At 40.4% G+C, this 25,752-nt stretch overlaps 1 protein-coding gene across 1 annotated transcript in view; it reads right to left on the reverse strand.

The window, feature by feature from the left end:
• Positions 1-25,752, reverse strand: part of sez6b (seizure related 6 homolog b) — a 209,890-nt gene that overhangs the window by 25,842 nt on the left and 158,296 nt on the right. The window contains exons 5-6 of the mRNA XM_087841581.1: positions 11,822-12,007; positions 7,899-8,067 (exon numbers count right to left, since the gene is read on the reverse strand). Coding sequence (XP_087697707.1) covers positions 7,899-8,067; positions 11,822-12,007 — 355 coding nt within the window. The remainder of the gene's footprint in view (positions 1-7,898; positions 8,068-11,821; positions 12,008-25,752) is intronic.

The following is a 25,752-nucleotide window of genomic DNA, read 5'->3' on the forward strand; positions in this document are numbered from 1 at the left end:
AGTGGGTCCATTCTTCATCAATGGAAACCTCAAGGCCACTGGATATTTGAAATTGCAACATGATGATGTGTTTCCCTCTTTATGCACTGAAGCTGGCACGTTCCCTGAGTTTTCCCAGCAAGATGGTGCACCACCACATTATGGGTGCCAGGTCTGAGCATTCCTAGATGAACAGTTTCCTGGAAAGTGGATTGGTCGTCGTGGGCCAGTTGAATGGCCCCCAAGGTCTCCCGATCTGACCCCCTTAGACTTTTATCTTTGGGGTCATCTGAAGGCAATTGTCTATGGTGTGAAGATACGAGATGTGTAGCACCTGAAACTACAGATACTGGATGCCTGTGCTGGCATTTCTCCTGCGGTGTTGCTATCAGTGTGTGAAGAGTGGGAGAAGAGGGTTGCATTGACAATCCAACACAATGGGCAGCACATTGAACACATTTTATAAGTGGTCATAAACTTGTAAATAACTCATGAAAGAATAAAGTTACGTTGAAACCAAGCACACCATTGTTTTTCTTGTGACATTACCAATAAGTTTGATGTGTCACATGGACTTCTTCCTATTGGAAAAACAAAAGTTGTATCCAAGATGGCCGACTTCTAAATGGCCACCATGGTCACCACCAGAGGTGGGTAGTAACGAGTTACATTTACTCCGTTACATTTACTTGAGTACGTTTTTGAAAAAAATGTACTTTTAAAGTACCTTTTTTGCACGATACTTTTTGCTTTTACTTGAGTACATTTGTGAAGAAGAAACGGTACTTTTACTCTGCTACATTTGCAAAATTCGACTCGTTACTTTAAAAAAAAAAAAAAAAGTTTAACACATTAGATAATATGCCACCAGTGGAGTTTCCGGTAACTTTTTTACCAATGAGATGTGGCCATGCAGTCACATGACCAGTTTGAAACTGTGGCGGGCAGAGCGGCCCAAGCGTTTCAAAGTAGCGACACACGGAAAGAAGAAATATGGCAGAGTCTACGCTAGAGCTGAAGAGGATGAACAGCATTGGCCTCACATACAAAGAATGTTTCGCTTAAAAGCAGTACAAAAGAACAGCTATGTCTTCAGTGTCGGTGTCTTCAGTGAGAGCCAAAACAAACCAACTTTTCAGCGTGAAACAACTCAACTCGTGTAACCTGAGGAAACAGTAAGTTTTCTGTAAATATCTTTCTATCTGTAGTTAACTGGATGTCAGTCTTATGTTACAGCAGCTGTGTCGAGCTCGAGCTGCGAGTCATATTTTTGGCGCTACATTGTAGTGAGATAAGTTTGTGGGTGTTTCGTGCAGCTTCAGCTGTCTTTTTAACTGCTCGCTGGTTAGCTAGCGTGAGCTATAAGCTCACAGCTAGCCTGATTAATGACGCTAGAGTTCAACGCACATGCAAACAGCTCGTCTCTACTGCTTTAACTGTTAAATCAGAAGGCAATACTGCGGCTGACAGGGTTTATTATGTGAAACAGCAGCTTGTTTAGTTTAAACAGTCTGCGTTAAGCTGGGCAAACACTGTGCAATTTTTTTCAGTCACGTTACAAACTGTACAATTGAATCGCGGAGATTAGAAGTTCATAGGTCACGATGCAGGTCTCACACTCTACGGCCTGATGCTCTGATGTGACCTGAGTGCTCAAACTGTGCGTCCATAACATCAAGCTTATCATACAAAATCTGTCCCTCGCTCTCCCTCTCTGTCTTTTACTCACACAGACACACACACACACACACACACACACACACACACACACACACACACACACACACACACACAGACACACACACACCATCAACTTTGCTAAATTACTAATGAAAAACATTGACCAGGCAGCTGTGATTGAGCAGCAATGTCCATCCAACTCTTTTCATGGTTGTTGTAGTCGTGATAATTTTGTGAGGCCACATTGAAAAGCCTCGGATACGGAAGCGTAGAGCTGCCTCATGTTAGTACAATATACCTTTCATGTTTGAACAATATAATATCACGTTATTACAATATACATAATTATCACGTTCATACAATATAAATATTCTATTGTACAAACATGAAAAGTATATTGTTATGACAATAAACTTTTCATGTTATAACGTGATATAGCTCTATTTTTCTTTTGCCTGGGTGGCAGCTCTACGCTTACGTACTCGGATGAGCTTGCCTCATCCTACAAGTTGTGCCTCCATCTCTTGTGTCCAGATCACACGCTGCACTGCCATGCTGCTCCACCTTTTCACTTTCATTTCTGTGTTTGTGCGTGCGCAGTATGAGAGGCTCCGTTGAGGGGCGACAGGATTTCAAACAGGTTTGATTATCATGCGACCATATGATTGATGATTAGGAGCTGGTTGTGAGGTGTTAACTGCTTATCGTTACCCCATGTATACTACATGATGCACACACGATTAAGGCAAAACACGGACTGATCCCCAAAACGTTGCGCGACTGAAAAATTGGCTCAAAATGGGCCAAAAAAATCGCACAGTGTATGGCCCGCTTTTCTAGGCTAGCTCCAAACAAACATCTGCAGCTTGGCAGTGTATACAGCACTATAATGACCAGACCTAATTCTTTTGAAAACCATACATCTTTCCACAGGTCTCAACTTCATCAGACATCACCTAGACTCAGAGCTGGATGAGGCCAGCACAAACAGCAGCCTAACCGTTGAAGATGATGGATCCATGGGGTCAGGGAAGCCAGAAGCAGGGGAGCTGGAAAGGTACCTTTCATGTCCATTCACTGGAGGTGTGGATCTATTGCATGGCTTTCCTCACATCAAGAAGCTGTCCATCAAAATCAATACAGCTCTTCCTGCATCTGGAGCCTGTGAAGGACTTCTCAGTCATGCAGGTTCACTGCTAAACAGTTACAACTTCACAGAAAGAACCTTGAGAGCAAACTGCTGCTGAAGCTTAACCCTCACCTCACTGAGTGAAGAAATGGCACATTTTTGCTAAATATGCAGAAATAAATGCACACCCATACAACTTATGGTAAACTGAGCTGCCTTGTATGTTGAAGATGCCTCGTTCTAATGTTTTCTCTGAGGCTGCTGTGCCATTTGGAGCAAAAATGAATATAAAGTTTACAGCATATCTTGTCACTGGAAATTGTTTGCACTGTTTATATATTTATATTATTTACTGTAGATATTGGTTAAATAGGCTTTATGTTGTGAAAAACTGAAATCTGGAAATTAGAATTTATTTTGTTGATGTTTTTACATGTATTCCTTTTGAAAATAGTAAAATTTGTATATTTATTTATTTTTGTTTGTCTTATAACATTTATTTAAAAAATAAATCGGACATTTCAAACAGTTACTCGCTACTTGAGTAGTCTTTTCACCAAGTACTTTTTTACTCTTACTTGAGTAACTTTTTTGACGACTACTTTTCACTTTTACTTGAGTAATAATATTTTAAAGTAATGCTGCTCTTACTTGAGTACAATTTTTGGATACTCGACCCACCATGGTCACCACCCATCTTGAGGAGTTTGCCCCCTCACATATACTAATGTGCCACAAACAGGACTTTAATATCACCGACCATTCCCATTTTATTACGGTGTATCCATATAAATGGCCCACCCTGTACATTTTGGGGCATGTAATCTGTAATCTGTAGTGGAATACATTTTAAAAGTAACCTTCCCAACACTGTGTGTCACCCAATCATTAATTACCATGTATGAAGGCATATACACACATAGAACACACACACAGATTTGATGTTGATGCACGTCACAGCCCTCCACCAGCAGCAATCTTGTGGTTGTCTTATTCTTCTCAGTTAAAAGAAAAAGGTGTATCAGAGCACTAAAGTGTTAAATAAAATCAATAAACTATTATAAAATATGTGTATATTTATATTTTTTCTTAATGTTCCTGTTGGTTACTTCATAATGTAATGGGTTAGAGATGTGCCTAATAAACAAATAATATCCAGTTCAGTCTCAGGAGGAGACGCACTTTGCGTTGTGTCAGGAAGAGCATCCAGTGTTCAAAATATGGGTAAGGGAGCAGTTGAAAATAACTTTTTATTTGTATTGTTTCTATTCACATAGACTCATATTCATACTCATATTCTCTAGATAGGTAAAAACCCTAAAAACACTGGCTATAGTTTTTCATGCCATTACCCATAAATCATGCAACATTTTGAGTGTTAATGCATTCATAACAATTTTTCTTGCCTTCCAGATAACAACTGGCTGTGATTTCTTGCTATAACAAAAGTAAATCAGCAAACTCTACATTTGTAATCTGTTAAATAGAATATCAAGGGAGCATTTTGAGGACATTGTTTAGCTAACCTCTAAAAACCTATAAACAAGAAAAAACGGTTAATTAAGACTGATTAATTAACTGAAGTCATTTTCTGTCAGTATATAATATCTGTGGGCTTGTGTACTGTAGTATCAATGATAAATCACCAATATTTGTCATTTTCCCTTGGTTTATTGGAAAAAGTGAGTACATAGCTACATGGGATACATCATAGCAAGTTTCATGAAGTGCAGCTGAACACTATGAAATAGTGAGTAAATGGTCTTAAATGACAGAGCTTAGATTTTCTTTGTTGAATAAACACTAGTATTTATATACTTAGGTTATATAATAACTAACTAGTTAAATAAATAATAAACTAGAGGGTTATATGATCATCTATCAATCGGCGGATCAATCAGTGGCTCCTCCAGCCCATGAGGGAAAGTATTCTTGGGCAAGATACTGAACTGCAAGTTGTCCCTCCATGTGACTGTGTGGATTGATGTTAGTTTTAAAAAGGGTGGGGGTGGGGGTGCGCTGTATGAATGTGTGTGTGATCGTGTGAATGAGACCAGTAGAAAGCACTTTATTCAATCAAACTGAGTAGAAAGGTGCTACTGGAAGTACCAGTCTATTTCTGGCCTTTTAAAAGCCAACAAACCTTGGTGCATTAAATAAATACCTTTTGCACATTTGTCAGTTAACCTTTCCAAATCACCACTTCACCTACATCTTTTCCTTTTGTTTCTAGAGCTGTCCAGATATCCCTTCGTATCTGTGAGTTCTCCATCTGTAGCATGAGTATAAGAGCAGCCTGGAGCCACTATTGTCTGGCAGACAGAATGGATTACTCGGCTAATTTCTCCCCCATGGTTACTCTATTCACTGGCTCTTAATTGCAGCCCCATGCTGCTAAAATGACACTCAGCTGTCACCGGTATGCGCTGCAGTGACATCCTGATGTCATTCTGTGGAGTCTTCAGAAATAATTTTCTCACAGGGACAAAGCAGAAGGTACAAAGATAAGAGGCCTCATGATTGAACATAAGTTAAGGACTGTGCTGAAGTAAAGAGGAAAGTAGTACATCAAAGTTAACAGGGTATGAGCCACGAGACAGTTACACCAGCCAGCAAATAGCTCATATTTTCTAACAATCTGAAGTGTTTAAGGAGCTTGAAAAGAAAAGCGTCTGGACTTCTTTAAGTTGCTTGAAGACGTTTCACCTCTCAGCCGAGAAGCTTCTTCAGGTCAGAACTGAACTGTTTAGCATAAGCCTTTCGAGCTTACAAGTGCTGTAAAAAACGTGTGGGTGGCTGTAGCTCAGGTGGCAGAGCAGGTCAGCCACTAATCAGAAGGTCGGTGGTTCGATCCCAGATGATTGGGCCTATTCCTATCACTCGGAAACAGCTTCAGTGGTTCCTAAGATTTGCAAACTTCTACCAATGTTTCACAAGGAACTATAGTTAGGTAGCTGTTCCTCTAACCTTCTTCTAAAAGCTAAGTTGCATTCACTGAGGTAAAGAACAAGCTCACCTGTACACCCATTGTGATCCAACCCTGAGCTCCAGTTTATTATTAAGGTTGACGCCCCCAGCTCTGTTGGCACAGTTCTCTCACAATAACCACTCCTGAAGATAAGCCACAGCTCAACGCTTTGTTTTTCTGTTGTCTAACTGCCACTGAGCAGAGTTATGACATTGGGAACTGGCGGCTGCTGGATGTAAAGTTAGCATTCATAATTTGGTTCTGACCCTGGCTCTAAGAATACAAATCTGGATGCCCTGTCTTGCCAGGTCGGCTCCCTAATCTGGAAGATCAAGGAACTTATTGACCAAGTTACCCAGAATGATGTACATGTACTGCCATAGTATGCCACTAGTCTGTGAGTTTTCCTGACTCTTTGAGCCAGCATGGGCTAAGATGATCTTCTCCACTTTGGGGTGAAATTTCGAGCCTTTTGCCCCCGGCATGATGCAAACTGTGTGTGTGTGTGTGTGTGTGTGTGTGTGTGTGTGTGTGTGTGTGTGTGGACGGGTATTAACATCTTCATGGAAACCATTGGTAGTTTACTATACTATACTTGTGGGGAAAGCCCCACAAGTATAGTATACTATACTATACTGTATAGTTTACTATACTTGTGGGGACAAACAGCCCTCGTGGGGACCAAAATCCTGATCCCCACGAGTTTGAAAGCATTTTTGAGACTCAAAATCTGGTTTTAGTGTCAGGGTTACAATTAGGTTATGGTTAGGTTTAGGGTAAGGGTTAGGCATTCATTTCTGATGGTTAGGGTTAGGGTAAGCAGCTAGGGAAAGCATTATGCCAATGATATGTCCCCACAAGGATATAAATACACACACGTGTGTGTGTGTGTGTGTGTAAATAAATATCCATTCCCTTCGTTCCTAGTTTTGCTCTTAAACTTTTTTTTCTCTGAAGTTCAGCTTGTTGATGACAAAATCTAGCAACAAGAGCTGGTTGAAGTAAATACGTTTTTTTCCAAACTGACTGTGGATAGATAAAAAGCAAGTACTCAAAGGACCACAAATGTACAATGCTGCAAAACCATTCTCTATAGCTTCTATACTTGGGCATTGTTCATCAACACCCAAAGTATTCCTGATAACAAAAATGGGCATTAAATATATAACACATTGTGGCATTTGTGAAAATAAGATTACATTTGATAAACATAAGAGAAAAACTCAAGTTGATAAAACCTTCTAAAACAGTTTCTAACTGGGCAGGTTCTAGACAGGCAGATATGATGAGGCAGAGGCGGAAAATGGGTGGGGGTACTCTGGATAGAGGTTTTTGTCATGTAACTTACCTTAATTGGATGGCCAAACATATTAAAACCCAACTATAACACTTCTCACCATTGCCAATATTAACATAACTAAAAAGGGTATGCACAACAGTCCTCCAGACATGGGCATGTGTGGTACAAGGGAGGATTGAATGATCTTAATGTTGTACGACCAAATACATGTTTGGGGTAACTACCCAGTATTGGTTGGGATGGTGTATTGCCATTTAAGTCACTGGGTAGCTGAGCGGGTTGCTTTGGGGCAGCAATTGTTGACAGGGGTACAGGAGAAGCAGTGCCTGTTGATGCCACAGGAGTAAACAGGCTTCTTTCTGAACTTCTAAAAGTTTGATTTAAGGGGGCAGGATGTTTGTTTATGAGGATGTTTTTACGATACCAGTTTACTAGCTACTACCCTGTCGTTGCTGGTACGTTGCAGGCATTTTCTAAGTCACCCCATGCACAATACATGTACATCCCAACTGTAACCTGAGTCTCACATTTGAACAGATTAGTAATTACGATATTAAACCTTTCAGGAATATCCTCTATATTCTTTAAAATTTAATAAGGCAAAAAATGACAAACAAAAAATTACAAAAAGGAAAAAAACAAACACAGTAACAATAACTAACAAAAAAGGGACTACATTGCTTTGCTGCATTAGGTGATACTCATTGGGTGTCTTTCATTCTAAGACTGTGTAAGACTGGAAACGTTGTGCACATAGGAGCTTTAGATTAATTGTTTTTGAAATGATCAATTTGTTAAAGGCAAGAGTTTTCAGTTTACAACAATCTCAAATCATAGCTTACCGATCATCATCCTCAGCCAGTGCTACCTTCTCAAAGTGGATGTGGAGCCTCTGGCCCTCAGGGGCCTCCAGCAGCCAGTGGCAGGTTAGGTTGTTGCTGTAGTTGCTCGGAAAACCAGGAGAGACGATCCGACCAACTGTGATGTTCCTCACCAAACCTCCACAGGCAGCTGAAAAACAAGAAGGAATGGAAATGAACATCAAATTAAACTGTGGTGGATTTCACATTATGTAGTGAATCTCAGTCAAATTTACTTGTACTGACATCATCTCATCCTCTATTACCCTAACTTAATAACCAAACTAAAACTGGTGACCATGAAAAAAAAGCAAGAACCAGCCTAATAAGACTGCTTTTAGTATTTGAAAGCATTCAGACATTTACCAACATCAACATTTATTATAGCAAAAATTATTTATATTTCCCTTAATTTTAACATTATAAATTGTAAACTTGTAAAGCATAAATTTGATCCATCTACTGCATAATTTGATGATTATCATTAGTATCACACCACTGCTGCTCTGCTGTCAAGTGCTGTTACAATAATTTTAGTAAGTCAACACTTCCTGATACTGTTAGATGTTATCAAGTAGCTAGTGTAGTACTGTTTGGACTATATTATGAAATTTCCATTGCAGAAATATAATGTGAATGTCTGGATGAAATAAAGCCTTTTGGGTTGTGCTAACAGCAGCCAAAGAAGAAACAATGCAAACTGGAGGTGACTACATAAAGAATAACTAATTGTCTAAATACACGTGTACATTTTACAATGCACAAGAAATGTAAGAAATGTGAATAGCATCAATTATTATTATGTAAAATAATTCTGTAGGAAGACCATTTAATTAAGCCCCCCCACCCCATGGGACAGAAATAAAATTGCTGTCTGTCTGAGTAATTCACACTGTCAGTAGTTTCAATTAAAACTACAGTGGGGCAAAAAAGTATTTAGTCAGCCACCGATTGTGCAAGTTCCCCCACTTAAAATGATGACAGAGGTCAGTAATTTGCACCAGCGGTACACTTCAACTGTGAGAGACAGAATGTGAAAAAAAAATCCATGAATTCACATGGTAGGATTTGTAAAGAATTTATTCGTAAATCAGGGTGGAAAATAAGTATTTGGTCACCTCAAACAAGGAAAATCCCTGGCTCTCACAGACCTGTAACGTCTTCTGTAAGAAGCTTTTCTGTCCCCCACTCGTTACCTGTATGAGTGGCAACTGTTTGACCTCATCATCTGTATAAAAGACACCTGTCCACAGCCTCAACCAGTCAGACTCCAAACTCCGCCATGGCCAAGACCAAAGAGCTTTCGAAGGACACCAGGAAAAGAATTGTAGACCTGCACCAGACTGGGAAGAGTGAATCTACAATAGGCAAGCAGCTTGGTGTGAAAAAATCAACTGTGGGAGCAATCATCAGAAAATGGAAGACATACAAGACCACTGATAATCTCCCTCGATCTGGGGCTCCACGCAAGATCTCATCCCGTGGGGTCAAAATGATCATGAGAACGGTGAGCAAAGATCCCAGAACCACACGGGGGGACCTGGTGAATGACCTGCAGAGAGCTGGGACCAAAGTAACAAAGGTCACCATCAGTAACACACTACAACGGCAGGGAATCAAATCCCGCAGTGCCAGACGTGTTCCGCTGCTGAAGCCAGTGCATGTCCAGGCCCGTCTGAAGTTTGCCAGAGAGCACATGGATGATACAGCAGAGGATTGGGAGAATGTCATGTGGTCAGATGAAACCAAAGTAGAACTTTTTGGTATAAACTCAACTCGTCGTGTTTGGAGGAAGAAGAATACTGAGTTGCATCCCAAGAACACCATACCTACTGTGAAGCATGGGGGTGGAAACATCATGCTATGGGGCTGTTTTTCTGCCAAGGGGACAGGACGACTGATCCGTGTTAAGGACAGAATGAATGGGGCCAAGTATCGTGAGATTTTGAGCCAAAACCCCCTTCCATCAGTGAGAACTTTGAAGATGAAACGAGGCTGGGTCTTCCAACATGACAATGATCCAAAACACACCGCCCGGGCAACAAAGGAGTGGCTCCGTAAGAAGCATTTGAAAGTCCTGGAGTGGCCTAGCCAGTCTCCAGACCTCAACCCCATAGAAAATCTGTGGCGGGAGTTGAAAGTCCGTGTTGCTCGGCGACAGCCCCAAAACATCACTGCTCTTGAGAAGATCTGCATGGAGGAATGGGCCAAAATACCAGCTACTGTGTGTGCAAACCTGGTAAAAACCTATAGTAAACGTTTGACCTCTGTTATTGCCAACAAAGGTTATGTTACAAAGTATTGAGTTGTATTTTTGTTATTGACCAAATACTTATTTTCCACCCTGATTTACGAATAAATTCTTTACAAATCCTACCATGTGAATTCATGGATTTTTTTTTCACATTCTGTCTCTCACAGTTGAAGTGTACCTCTGGTGCAAATTACTGACCTCTGTCATCATTTTAAGTGGGGGAACTTGCACAATCGGTGGCTGACTAAATACTTTTTTGCCCCACTGTACCTTCTACCAAGAAATAAACCTCTCAACAGTAGATACACAACTTGATACAACTGCATGTAGGTGAGAAAATAGCTTTTGTTAATATTCAAGCTGTACTCAAGAATTTAGATCGTCAAGCTGTTCCTAAGACCGTGCTGTTCTGTCCTTCCTGAAATCTGCTGGCAAGACTCGCCCAGTTTGGAGGTCACAGCCCTGAGTGTTCTGATTACCATGGAGACCACTGATGCCTTTACCCTCCACATCTTTTCCAGTTACCTCTCAGCCCTTCTCAAGCTTCCTGTGTCCTTTCTTCCTGATGCTGCTATCAGTTACTATTTCCACATCTGTCACAACCTCTTCTTCTGCTTGTCCACCACTCGGTGTATCCCATTTTGACCCTGGAACTTCCAGGCCATAGATGGCATGTATGTATGTTCCTGTTTGCTATCCCAGCCACTCATAACTCATATACAATACTTCTATTAATCACTTTCTCTGACTAACTTAGACTGAGACTTGGGGCGATTGTGGCTCAAAGAGTTGGCAGCTCGTCTTGTAACCGGAAGGCTGCAGGTTCGAGCCCCGGCTCGGACAGTCTCGGTCGTTGTGTCCTTGGGCAAGACACTTCACCTACCACCTACTGGTGACAGCCAGAGGGGCCGATGGTGCGATATGGCAGCCTCGCCTCTGTCAGTCTGCCCCAGGGCAGCTGTGGCTACAACTGTAGCTGCCTCCACCAGTGTGTGAATGTGAGAGTGAATGAATAGTGGCATTGTAATGCTCTTTGAGGGTCTCGAAATGCAATCCATTATTATTATTATTGATACATCCATCCATCCATCTATTCGCTTCTGCTTATCCTTTTCAGGGTCGCGGGGGACGCTGGAGCCTATCCCAGCTGTCATAGGGCAAGAGGCGGGGTACACCCTGGACAGGTCGCCAGTCTGTCGCAGGGCCAACACACAGGGACAGACAACCATTCACGCTCACATTCATTCGCACATTCACACCTAGTGGCAATTTGGGGTATCCAATTAACCTATCCCCACAAGCTGCATGTCTTTGGATGGTGGGAGGAAGCCGGAGTACCCGGAGGGAACCCACGCAAACACGGGGAGAACCTGCCAACTCCACACAGAAAGACCTGATGGTGGAATTGAACTCAGGACCTTCTTGCTGTGCGGCAACAGTGCTAACCACCGTGCCACCGTGCTGCCTTATTGATACAATTAAATGTAAATAGAATGCATAAAAACAATAATTTTGCACTTATGTTAATGTGTAAATGCTATGAAATACTTATAAAAAAAACCCTTTGTAACTAAAATATTGCCTGTATAATTAATTAGGTTATGTGTCTTCATCTGTGGCTAGTCGAAGAGTTTTGTCTGGGAAACGTTACCTAGGCACTTTGGTTCCTTCCCACTCCAGTAGGGTGTGCTAGAATTGCGGCAGGTCAACACAGAGGAACCTTGCAGCTTGTAGCCCGTCAAACAGGAGAAGAAAGCCTGGCCTCCAGAGTGGAGACTGCTCACTGATACATCACCATAGAGAGGCTGCTTGGGGAAGACACAGCTCAAGACGAAGGCTGGAGAGAAAGAGGTGAAAGAGTCAGGGAAGCAGAGAGCGTTAAACACAGAGAGACAGCGGAAAATACACATACTCTTTCAAAGGAGAATGAAATTAAGGTGTAAAATGTGAAATTTCAGCAAGACATGACATTTAGTTTCAGAAATTTAGACTAGTGTTTCCTGACTGTGGTGCAAGCATTATAAAAGAACCTGCTCCAAAGCCAGCATTAATCTCTAACCTATAACACACAACCCACTTAACACCTTTCAAAACGTTTTCACACCCTCAGTTATGTGGTCTTGGTTTTGTTTGTTTTGTCTCTGCAATAATACAGATAAAATCACAAATATTAGACAACCCCTATCAGCAAGCACTTGGGCTAAAGTGGGAGGGAAAAACTCCCTTTAGACAGGAAGAAATTTCTGGCAAAATCAGCCTCAGGGAGGAGCAGCCATCTGGGCTAGGGCGAGGGGAGGGAGAGAGGACAGAAGACATGTTGTGGAGGCGAGATTAATAATAACTCATAATTAAATGCAGAGATGGATAAACACATGGTGAGTGACAAGGGGTGAGAGAAGGAGAAATGCTGAGCATATCATGGGAAGCCCCCAACACACTACGTTTACTGCAGCATAACTAAGAGGGGATTCATGGTCACCTGATCCAGTCCTAACTATAAGTTTTGTCAGAAAGGAAAGTTTTAAGTCTAATCTTAAAAGTTGAGAGAGAGTCAGTCTCCCAAATCGAAGCAGGAGCTGGTTCCACAGAAGAGAGGCCTGAAAGCTGAAGGCTCTCCCTCATGTTCTACATTTAATTACTCTAAGTAAGCCAGCAGTCTGAGAGTGACGTGCTCTATTAGGGTTTTTGTGTCTATGAGGTCTTTATAATAAGATGGGGCCTGATAATTCAAAGAATTGTATATAAGGATATGGGAGAATGTTTGTTTAAGAGGATGTTTTTGGGAGAATCTGCTCTCTCTTGCTACAGCATTTTGGTAAATGGCCTGCATTTGTATAGCGCTTTACTTATTTATTTTGGATGAACTGAAGGCTTTTCAGGAAGCTTTTAGGGCAACCAGACAATAATGAATTATAATAATCCAGACTAGAAATAGTGAAAGCATGAACTATTTTTCCAGCATCACTCTGAGACAGGATATTTTTAATTTTAGAGATGTTGCACAAATGCAAGAAAGTAGTTTTCCATATTTGTTTAATATGCACACTGAAGGACATGTCCTAGTCAGTCGCTGGAGGCCAAGGTAATGCAGTCCAGAGTGATTATCTGGTTAGACGTCATATTTCTAATATTTTTAGGGCCAAGTATGATTAACTCAGTTTCATCTGAATTTAGAAGCTGAAAACTTGAGGTCATCATGAAAAGATAAAGGTGGCTATCATCTAAACAGTGGCGATACTGCACAGGGGAAGCATAACCCTTTGTGTATGAAGAAGAATCCCCATTAACATGGCAGATATAATTCAAACCATTTGGAGCAGTACCTTTAATACCTACGACATGCTGTAATCTTCCTAATAAAAGTTTACGGTCAACATTGATGAATGCTGAGGTCTAGAAGGACAAGCACTGCGACGAGTCCATTGTGAGCGGCCACAAGAAGATAAGAAAAACAATAAGCAAACTAAGAAAAATGATTTACTTTACCCACTTACACTAATGTGAGGCAAATGTCCAGATATCTGACTTTAAAAACAACTGAGAATTGTTTTTAAAGTGGGTGTTTTGGTTAATTTGCTACATTTTCTCAAACACTTCTTTAAGCAATATACAATCAGATTGGTTTATAGCAGCAGCATTCTCTTATTGAGACCCCATAATAACTCATTTGCATTTCAGTTAGCTTGCTGACTGAAATTCTTGAACTATGTTCAAATATTCACATTATACTTGTCTGTATAAATTCTCATGCTGTAAAAAAGTTGCGAAAAGCTGATGAAAGCTGATTTTGTGCAAGTAAAAAGAGAAGAAAAACCCCACTGGCGCTAACTTCCTTTCTTTTCAATTATTCCACTGGTATAAACAGAGGTAAATAAACCAGAAATAGTACAAAACAATGAAACACTACAGTGCCGTATCCTCCTGTGACTACCACCCACTAGAACTTTGTGCTGGCATTTACATTAATTTCTACAAAGAACTATCACATCATTGTCCAGAGTGCCTCTCAGGTGACCAGTGAACTAACAACTTTCTTTATTGCCCACTGACTTGTCTTCCTCCTGGAATTCATCCAAACATATAAATAATATACTACTGCTAAAGATTCTGATCCATCTTACTGTAATTGTGCAAGTTTTATTGTTACCCCTCGGATGGCTTAGAGTAGCTCTGTTATTGATTCTGTCTGTTGAGAGCAGCACTGTGCCTCAGGTGAGGAAATATGTAGGGAGATTAAATAGGCCAATAAATGACAACCTACAACCCCAGCTGCTTCTAGTACTCTGTTAGTGCAGAGGGATGTTGCCCAGCTCTATAGTGACTCACAAAAATAGAAATGAGTGCTGCATTGGTCTTTATAGTATTTCTTCTTTGAGCTAAAACGCAGCTGCTTAAATCGTGTCCTCTCATTCCCTGAGCTGGTCATTAGCATGGTCGCTGTTAAAACTTAGGCCAAAAAACTAAAAAACTGAAAGGCTCGTGGGAGATGAGAAAAGAGATAAAGGAGCCATCATGGTAGCACTGTGGCATCATAACACTGGTGTTAGCAGGGAGCTTTCACAGAGACAAATTGCCCCAGAGCAGTAAAAAGGTCTGCTATGTGCTACATCATTTTGCTGTGTCTTCCCAGAATTTATGGCCATTTATCATGTTTTGACTTTAATGAAACTTTACTGATATGCTCAGCTTTTGTTTTTCTTTCATGTACAATGTAGCAGATCTACATGGGGATGAATGGTAAAATAAAACATGAAAGTGCAGTGGCAATGTAAAAATAGTTCAGCTTTAATCTTGTGTTTTCACTATGAATATATGTGTGTGTGTGTGTGTGTGTGTGTGCGTGTGTGAGAGAGCACATATGTATACATGTACGTAAGTAGGAGGCATTACTGTTTGAGCTGCTAAACCAAGATATGAGCCCTGGACTGGCTAGAAGCCAAATCTGTACAACTGCTGTGAAACAATGTTGGCCTCTGCTGTATCTAATCAGGCCTTATGGCCACAGTGTAGATCACGAGAGAAGAGCAATAATTTCAGATGTTTAATGTTCCACTGTAGCAAGCGAATGTAAATTGAATTTATTTATTTTGAGCTTCTGATATGGCTTTGATGTGAAACGACCCAGCTCAGCTCAAACTTAGTCTCTAATCTCATTTGCTCCCTCAGAGGATTTATTTCTGCTGACCATTGCCCTCATATTACTGGAAGGAGATGACAAGCTCTACAAAGATTAATGTATGTTGCAGCTCTTTTTCTGGCTTTGCTATGGAATAGCTAGACTCTCACAGATACAGAGTTGGTGGGCATTGCTATTCAGTAATAATGGAAACTGGCAGTTATTCTCTACACATTATTTCAAGCAAACAAAACACAGTTAGCAACATCCAAATTACGTCGTATTTCACAAGGCCAACCATTAAGAAAACAAAAAACAAAACAAAAAACAAAACACCAGAATCACTTTGATTAATTCAGATGTCCAGAAAAACAAATCTTGCAGTGGTGTGGTGTTTTGGTGGTGTGGCATAAGAGCCACTTCTGGCAATGAATATGCAGGGGTACTAGAGCTTAAGGCCAAATATAATATAAACTAGGTTGGACTGATGCATCTTTCTCTATTTTTAGAATAACCACAATTACCTCTGTCTGTTAACTATAATATCTAAAACTAAAGTTCCATATGTATTGGTCATTAGCACTTAGTGGCCACCAATGTTCCCTCTAAGCTGCGCACGTGCGCAATTGCGCACTGCTGTCTCTGTGCACAGAAAATCTGCGTTGCGCACAAAAAAAATCTAACCTGAATTGAAAATTAATACTTCAACAATCCTGTTTTGCAGTGTTAGTCAGTGAGTGACTGGCTGTTCCCATTTGGGATTAGAACGATGCCACCTTATCCCATAGTTCAGCCAATAATGCGATTCACATTCGTATATACGCAGCCAATCAACGTCGTTGACAGGCTATGACAGCGTCCTTATGTGCAGACACCGGTGTTTTAGCTAGCAAAGCGGCGTGGCTGATTTGGAGGGAAGCCACGTTAATGACAACGTGTACAACCATTGGAGATGTGAGCAGGACAGTCGGGACAATTGACGGAAAAAGTGTGGACTTTATACTAGTTTTGTGTTGATAGGTCACGTAAAACCAGAGTTGTGCTAAAAAAAAAAATGCAATGTTTGGTTTTCTTCCTGAATACTATCGTTGTTTATATTTACTGCGGGAAGAAACGATAAAAACGGCGTTTTATAAGAAAAAAGCCTGTGAGCAAAACCAAACCCCACCCCCCAACCCTTCCTTTCCTATTCGTCCAAAAAAGTACCATGTCGACCAATCAAAAAATGATATGGCAACATGGCATCTAGTTGTTAAGAAACGGGAGGAAGTTTTAGGAGTGACGGCGGTGCTTTGAGATGTGAGAGATTTGAGACGTTTAGCACAAATCTTGTGTAGTTAGTGTGTAGTGTAGTCAATAGTTTTGTTGTGTGTGTCAGAACAATGAGGCGACTGCTGAATGTTACAGGAGTTACAGCAGTGATACATCTGCTGTTGTCAGGCCTGCAGGTATCAGGCTGTTGTTCTCCTTCATCTCATAGTGACAGAAATTATTTTTTGGAGTGGCACAAATAATTTGTGTGGCATCAGATTTGATGCAGAACAGCTGATTGTTCTGTAAATAGTTTGAAATGTTTATTTAAAAAAACGTCTTGGCTGCATTTAAAAAAAGTAGCTGCAAAAAACTTTGTTTGCCAAACTGAGTTACTTTTTTGAAGAAGTAACTATATAATTAATTGCCCAACATTGGTCATTATATACTGTACTTTGCAGACAGAGAGTTACAGACTCTCTCCCAGACCACAGACTCATGATACAAGTCAGAGCTTTATAAAAAAAAAAAAAATAAGAAAAAAAGAAAGAAAGAAAGTTTTGTTTTCAAAATTGGAGTTCAAGTTATTTTTACTTCCAATAGTGTTAACATACTACACAGGTCAATGACTAGATTTTTTTTAAATTTTCATTGTAAGTGGGCTAAAGCAGTTAATTAAAAGTAGTCTAACAAAAATGTAAATGCTGTAATTTGATTATTTTTATAAACCATGTAACTTGGATGGATTCAATGCTGGTGTGACCACAGTGCACACGTCTGATGTCGCTCACAGTGGTCCAAGGGATCGCTCAGGGAGTTTGTGTGTTCGCTCAGACACATGAAAAATTAGAGGGAACATTGGTGGCCACTCAGTTAGGCTTCAGCGTTCAAACACGTCATTAAAGCAATAATCTCAGCTAATACAGCAAATTCAGTTTATTTCCTTATTTTAATCAATTTTGGCAATTATTTACCTGTCCCTTCATTGTGTGAGTAATTTGAACAGATTCAGTAAGAAGGACTAGAGGTTACAATCCCTGATAATGCATTGATTTAGATGGAGAGACTCTTGGGGGATGGCTGTTATGAGGAAAGGCAGCCCAGAAACTTTGTCAGCAGCACGCACCATTGTGTGCCTCAACCTTCGGTCTTTTACCCAGGCTAATCTGCCATTTTCCTTCCTTGGTTAGGTTTAGGGATTAGAGATCTGATCTACAGGGTGGGCCATTTATATGGATACACCGTAATAAAATGGGAATGGTTGGTGATATTAAAGTCCTGTTTGTGGCACATTAGTATATGTGAGGGGGCAAACTCCTCAAGATGGGTGGTGACCATGGTGGCCATTTAGAAGTCGGCCATCTTGGATACAACTTTTGTTTTTTCAATAGGCAGACGGCCATGTGACACATCAAACTTATTGGTAATGTCACAAGAACAACAATGGTGTGCTTGGTTTCAACGTGACTTTATTCTTTCATGAGTTATTTGCAAGTTTCTGACCACTTATAAAATATGTTCAATGTGCTGCCCATTGTGTTGGATTGTCAATGCAACCCTCTTCTCCCACTCTTCACACACTGATAGCAACACCGAAAGGAGAAATGCCAGCACAGGCATCCAGTATCCGTAGTTTCAGGTGCTGCACATCTCGTATCTTCACACCATAGACCAGGGGTCTGCAACCTTTAACACCCAAAGAGCCACTTGGACCCAGTTTCCACGCAAAAGAAAACACTGGGAGCCGCAAATACTTTTTGAAATCTAAAATGAAGATAACACTGTATATATTGTTTTTTACTTTTATGCTTTGTGTGAACAACTAAGGTAAGTAAGTAAAGTTTATTTATTAAGCGCTTTTCACAGACAGGCAGTCACAAAGCGCTGTACACAAATATTAAAATAAACAATACAATTAATAGACATTATACACAATGTAAAAGATCAAATGTAAATAATGTAAAGAATATAAAATACGTAGATCAACAAAAGGCTTGTTTGAACATAAAAGTTTTTAACTGCTTTTTAAAAGAATCCACAGAGCAACTAAGGTGTGTTGCTTATGAACTCCTTGAAGTGCTACAGAGAAAATTACATTTTATTTATGTAATTAACACATTTTGAACTCTTAAAGAAATATAACAAAAGGAAAGACACCCAGCTGAACTAAAATGATCCATGTAGCAAACAAAAACTGCTGTGAGCCGCCACCCTTATATCGCCTTTGGGCATTTGGAGCCTTGACCTGACTTTTAAAAAGTAATTGGAAAAAAAGCTCTATGCTGCTAAAAAAATAGATATTTGCAAAATTCTGCCTAAATATGTATTTTACCTGGTTAATGTGTGTGGCGGGGCATGGTCTGCAGCGCCGCTGCAGGGGAGGCGGACGCACCTGAGCGGCACCCGCAATCACGCCTCGCCACCTTAAAGTCTGTGCTCTCTCTGCTGTTGTGTTGTCGGGCTGTGAGCTGAAAAGCTACAGCCGGCTGTGTGAGTACAGCAACGTGAAAAGTGGTCAGTAAAGAGATGCTGAAAAGCGTGTTCATGCAAACATCGTCGGATCTGCCGTGATATGTTTACAATAAGACTTGTCGTCCCGAACCTCTGCGCACAGCATCTGCAATTCGGGGCTTTCATCTTTACGCAGGACTGTAAGCTGTCATCTGTGAGGCGTGAGCGGTGTTTGTTTTAACATAGGTCATGGTGGAGCTGCTGACATAATGTGGATCCGAAGATCCATAACTGGCCTACCTGGGGTCGAAAGTCTCGATAAATGCACGGCGTTTCGGCGGGTATACCAGCTTCCGCGAGTGTGACGCTTATTTTGAGTGGTGAAAAAATAATAAGATATAATTTTATTTTTATATTTCAAAATCACAATAATCTTCCAATTTAGAACTACAAGTTAAAAAAGAACTAAACACAAATAAAATACACTTCAGCTCATTACTTCTCATTTATTTTCCCAAACCACCCGGAGCCGCAGTATAAGCACAAAAGAGCCGCATGCGGCTCCAGAGCCGCAGGTTGCCGACCCCTGCCATAGACAATTGCCTTCAGATGACCCCAAAGATAAAAGTCCAAGGGGGTCAGATCGGGAGATCTTGGGGGCCATTCAACTGGCCCACGACGACCAATCCACTTTCCAGGAAACTGTTCATGTAGGAATGCTTGGACCTGGCACCCATATTGTGGTGGTGCACCATCTTGCTGGAAAAACTCAGGGAACGTGCCAGCTTCAGTGCCTAAAGAGGGAAACACATCATCATGTAGCAATTTCAAATATCCAGTGGCCTTGAGGTTTCCATTGATGAAGAATGGACCCACTATCGTTGTGCCCCATATACCACACCAAACCATCACTTTTGTTGTTCCAACAGTCTTGGAGAAGTGTGTCTTCTTGGAGTGTGTCCTCTTGGAGTATGTCACCGGTTTATGTTAGAAATTTTCTCTTCTTCTTTCTTCTGTTTAGTTTCCTACAGTTTATTTTCTATCTATTCACTGCAACTGAGAAAAGAGAAGTAAGACAAAAGGGACAAGATAGGAGAGAGCAGAGAGGAGAGCCAGACGGGGGCGCCCGATCTGACTTCCCACACCTCCCCGCCGGATCGGGCTGTACGCTCTACCTCCCCACTGCCTCCCAGAAAAGGGAAGAAGAGCGGAATATTTATTTTCTCTCGTGGTTAGCTGACTGCCTTAGCTGCCCAAGTGATGTCAGCCCTCTTTAGCCACAGCCAGTGACTGGTCCTCTCAGCAGTGTTAGCTAGTTTTCTTATAGCCTGCTGTTGCACCTGTCCTCTGATCACAATCTCTCTAAGCAGCTTTGCTGTTGTGCTGGCAACAAAGCCCCTGCACCCAACTTCCATCGGGTGCACCTTGATCTTCCAGCCTCTGTCCTCTGCCTCAGCTGCCAAGTTGGCATACCGCAACTTCTTACGCTCAAACGCTTCCTCAGTTGCTTCCTCCCATAGTACCGTCAGCTCAATGACGTACGCAAGTTTTTGGGAGTTAGACTAAAGAACGAGGTCTGGTCGCAAAGTTGTTTCCATCTCTGTGGGAAAAATTAGCCTCTGATCCAAGTCCACTTGCATCTGCCAATCCCTGGCAACCTTTAGCGGGCCCAGGTCTGGGGTTGAGGGGCTTGTCCTCGGCTTGTCTCCTTCCCAGACAAATGTAGCTGAAAACTGACGCTCCTCTTGGTTCGTGAAAGGTTGAATGATGATGGATTTTCTTTTGCACTCAACTTTCTTGCCTAGACACCCGAGAACTTGGTTGTGTCTCCATGTGTATCTGCCCTGAGTACGGCTAGTCCTACAACCAACCAAGATGTGCTTGACTCCATGCCCCAGATTTCACTCCATGAGTTTCCTCTTTTCCACACTCTCATTGTGTCATGTTGTCTCCCAACAGCATGACACAATGAAGGAATCACAAACATTTTTCTTTCTAGATGCACTTTATACAAACATTAGCACAAAATGCAAAGCTCATTGAGAATCACATTGCATATTGTGTGAAAAGTTTATTTCCCAAAACAATGGATTCAATGTGAATCTAAAGCAGCAGGCACTGTTCTGTTTGTATTAGCAGTAACTTAATCTCTCATTTTTCTGACTGTGTTTCCCGGACTAATATCTAATATAGTGCTTCCTTTCCTTACATACCTTGCTGTATTCATCCACTCACAATAGCACGTTTTTTCTATGTCTAAGTCGTCTATATAACATTCACACTCCAATGAACTCATCACTTCAGTCCCTTGCCCGAGGATACCTTGGCCTCCAGACTGGAACAGACACGGATCGAGTCACAAATGTTAATTAATTAATAGCTAACTATTACTGCCAAAATACTTTCTCAAAATTTACACTCAGTAGCAACTGTGAAATCGGTAAATGGACTGGCATACATTGGTTCACCTTGCTAGTGCTGGATTAGACTTATTTTTGCTTTCAGAAGTGTTTTGATTTAAATTTAAATCTGGAATGGTGTTCTTTATCTCACAAATTCTTGAACGAGTACTTGTAAAACAGCTAACTCATCATCTGCAGAGGACTGGTTTATTTGAAGAGTTTCAGTTTGCTGGATGCTGGATTTTTCATGCAGGGCCAAATAAGAAAGGCCAAAGGCAGGAACACAGCTGGAGGCACTGGATTTCAAAAGCATGACCTCTTTTTCTTTGATTAAAATTAAGATAATAGATGATTTACTATTAGCCAAATGTGAATATAGATAAATGTTGTTAGCAGTCTGTGTCAGTTTTAACATAAAAGACTGGATGTTAAGACCTCTTACCCTCTCACCAATGTAATGAGAGGTAAGCCAAGGGTACTTCAATTTCTTTCGATCTCACCTTTCTCGACAATAAGGGTATTTATTTGTTCTGTTCTGCCCTGACATCAACCAAAGCTTTGTTGGATAGAGAATCTTGATTACAGCACAAAGTGGCTGGCAACATTAAACAGAGAGGACTATTTGAATATTGGCAAAAGGCAAACCAGTACAGGATTATGACAGTCATAGAGCAAAAGGTGGGGTATAGCCTGAAGAGGCTGCTAATCTATTCCAGGGCTAGCATATAGAGATAGACATATTCATATCTGTGGTATGAATACAATCGCTAGTTAACCTAACTTCATTCATCTTTGTATCATCCATCTCTCTGGTTTATTGTAGGGTATTTACCTTATTATTATTGGTTATTGTGATTTGGTGCTCCATAAATAAAATTTTACTGAATTTTAATTGAATCTTTGGACTGTGGAAGGAAGCCGAAGTACCTGGAGAGAACACACTAACTCCACACAGAAAGGCCCCAGACTTGATTTGAAATACAGGACTGGCATAATTTCTGTCTCTTATATATAAAAAAAATCTTATCAACAGTGACAAGGAATTTCAATATATTCAAGAAGGAGCCACCAAGAGCTAGTATAAATATATCAGAGCTAGTATAAAACACAAACACTTTCTTCATAAGTGTTCTAACAGTATTCCAGACATTGTCTGTGCTGTCCTAATTTCACAGAGATCCACTGGGAGAAAAGTCTGTGCCTTGACAGAGAGAGCAGCAGAGAAAAACAAAGAGAAACACGGAGAAGACCTACAGTATCTGCTCTGAGAAAAATCTACAAGAGCTGCTTCCCTCTTTTCTTCACCCTCAAGAGGCCATCAACTATGATAAATAGCCAGCAGGAAGAGTTGATGAAGACACGGAAACACCCACATAGAGATCATACATAAATCAGAGGGCCACAGATGATGCAGGCTGAGCTGAATGGAAAAGAACAAGGGGACAAACAAATGACTTAAAGATTAATAGGCTCTGTTTTGAGTTTTGTTCAAAAAAGAATGACTTCATATAGGGAAAAATATATATCACATATGCAGGACACCTTAAACTAGTTTTTTAATTAAGCAGCAAGGCAGAACAAAGTCGGGGCTGTATCAAGACACGAGGACTAAACCCCAATTCAACCAGACCCAGAACTGATCTGGAAATAAAACAGGACTACAATAGTTGCAGTTCGGCTGCACTGTCGAGCATAGAGCCACTGAGCGCAGCGCAAGCTAGCAAGACAGAAGCTAAGCTCGTTGCAACATGGCCAATTGAACCTCCCCCACCCTCATTCAGATCTGGCCTTTGGAACTATTTTGGTCTTCATGTGACGTATGACCCTGAAGGTAAGCGCGTCATGGACAAAACAGTATGTTGGATGTGCCACGCAATGCTCAATTACATTGGTGGGAACTACTGCGATAGCGCAGTTTGCTCGTTAATGTGTTGACACCGTCCAGCGCCACGCACAGGGCGATCCGCGGTAGCTCTTTAACGGAGATTTGCCGTGTTGTGGCGTTAACGTCGTTTCAGATTAACGCTGACAGCACTAGTGGGAACACAACGAATATGACTGCACATTTACTCCGACATCATCCTAGTGCAAAGACAAGTGGAAGCAGACAAAAACAACAAGCACGCATGCTACAAACTTTACCCGAGTCATTTAGACAGCCGTTAGCACATGATTCTCCTTATGGGGACCTGATATGTTTAATATGCTGCTGAGAATATAGCCCAGAAGAAGCATATAGTATAGCTTTTATTTTGGAAAGAGACATTTCTCTGTAATAAACTCTCTTTTCCAAAGATGAGTGATTTCTCCATCAGATAGATTTTTTTTTTTATTACATTGTTGTTTCAGCAACATTAAATTTAAAAACTGTACTTTTGAGTGAAAATATATATTTATAATTTTAATAAATGACAAATTAAAAAGCATGAACATTTTTTTGTATCGACAAAATATCGAACCGTGACACCAAAGTATCGAACCAAACCGTGAATTTTGTGTATCGTTGCACCCCTAATGAGGACCTATGATACGGTGATACTTTTGGTAAACAACCATTTGACTAACACGTGTGTCTCACCTGCTCTTGTTCCATCTCTGTTCTGTCCTCATTCTCCATCTCTGCTCCTCTCTCTCTCTCTCTTCCTCTCTCTCCCTCTCTGCTCCTCTCTCTCTCTCTTCCTCTCTCTCTCTCTCTGCTCCTCTCTCCCTCTCTGCTCTCTGCTCCTCTCTCTCTCTCTGTTCCTCTCTCTCCCTCTTTGTGCTGACAATCAAGCCAAACACCAACATCATCAAATATACAGTGGAAACCAGATATTTACATACTCTTCAGATAAAAACAGAAACACTTTTTTAATTGTAACATCAAATCAGACCAAATGTTTTTTTTAGATTGATAAATATAAAAAACACATTTGTTAACTTTAAGAGTAAAGAAAGAAACTATCTGTATTTCTTAATTGTAAATGGCACCAAATTGTATTCAAAACTGAGCCACACTTATGGAGCTCCACAATTCTTTTCCTGGTGTTTTGGTTGACATCTCTTGATTTTCCCATGTCAAAGAAACAGGCTCTGTGTTTTGTCTTATATGCATCCACAGGTGTGCCACCAATTTACTCACATGGACTCTACTAACCAATCAGAAGCTTCTTCAGCTCAGAATGGAATCGTCTGCAGTTTTCTTATTAATTAACAATAAACCTAAATTTGATGAAAGTGATAAAAATAGACAGCTCTGTCTCTCTTTATTCTGACATTTAACTAATTCAAAATATATTTCAATATTTATTTATCCAAAACAAAACAGGTTTACTCTAAATTGATGTTGTACAGTAAAAAAATGTTCTTGTGTTTTCTCCATAAAGTGTATGTAAATATCTGGTTTAAACTGTGAATATACTGCTGTGTATTGAAATTCCTCTTGTTTTGCATAGAAATATACTGAACAACATACAAAGCATAATATATAAAATAACATCTACCAGAGTTTTTTCTTTGAAAGAAGCCCCTTATGTCCATTCTTGTATATCAGTACATTACTGAAACCGATTTATTTAGCCGTGGAGGGAAACAACTGAAAATACGAAATAAACACACATGTAAGCTAAGACTCTCTAAAGAAACAGCATTGTTGTTGTTCGGCTTTTCATTTCGCCATTTGTTGATTCACTTGAAGAGAAGTAATGTAATATGGGTCAAGTGATCAGTTTGACATCAATCTTTCGTGATACACCGTCATATTTACATTATTTGTACAGTACGAATGATTTGCTTTAGATGATCGATCAGTTGAAACAGGCTGCACCTAATTTTGAGACTAATGGCAAACGCTGTGAATATTTTTTTTTAAATAATATTGTGAAATGACAAAAAGTTAAACACACAAAGTACTCTGAATACTTTCTATATGCACTGTATTATACACTAGGAAGTGTTGTGTAAGTCAGTGCTTTAAATAAACCAAATTGTTGATATGGATATTTCATTTTTAATTATGCTAATGAGGCTAATAGACCTGACTTCCTTCAAAATGTGAAAGATCCCACTGTTTTAAGCACACACTGGATCTTGTTCTTACATATAGCTGAAATTGAAAATTTAACATCCATCTTTTGTCTGATCATTTTTGAAAACATTTATTTCCCAATAATAGATTACACAGATACATGTTATTATAGTAGAGGTCTTTCTGAAAGTGCTGTAACTAAATAGTGAACTAACTGAAGAAGTGATCTCTCTACTATGATCTTCTTTATGCCATGTGCCAACACAATACAAAAGAGCTACCTAAATTTTACTCTCACCAAGGTTCATTGCCATCTTAATAGTTTATATTGTCACTTTATACAAGCCTGTATACTG

Source organism: Neolamprologus brichardi, chromosome 1 (assembly GCF_056152115.1).
Source record: "Neolamprologus brichardi isolate AB-2024 chromosome 1, ASM5615211v1, whole genome shotgun sequence".
Lineage (NCBI taxonomy): Eukaryota > Metazoa > Chordata > Actinopteri > Cichliformes > Cichlidae > Neolamprologus > Neolamprologus brichardi.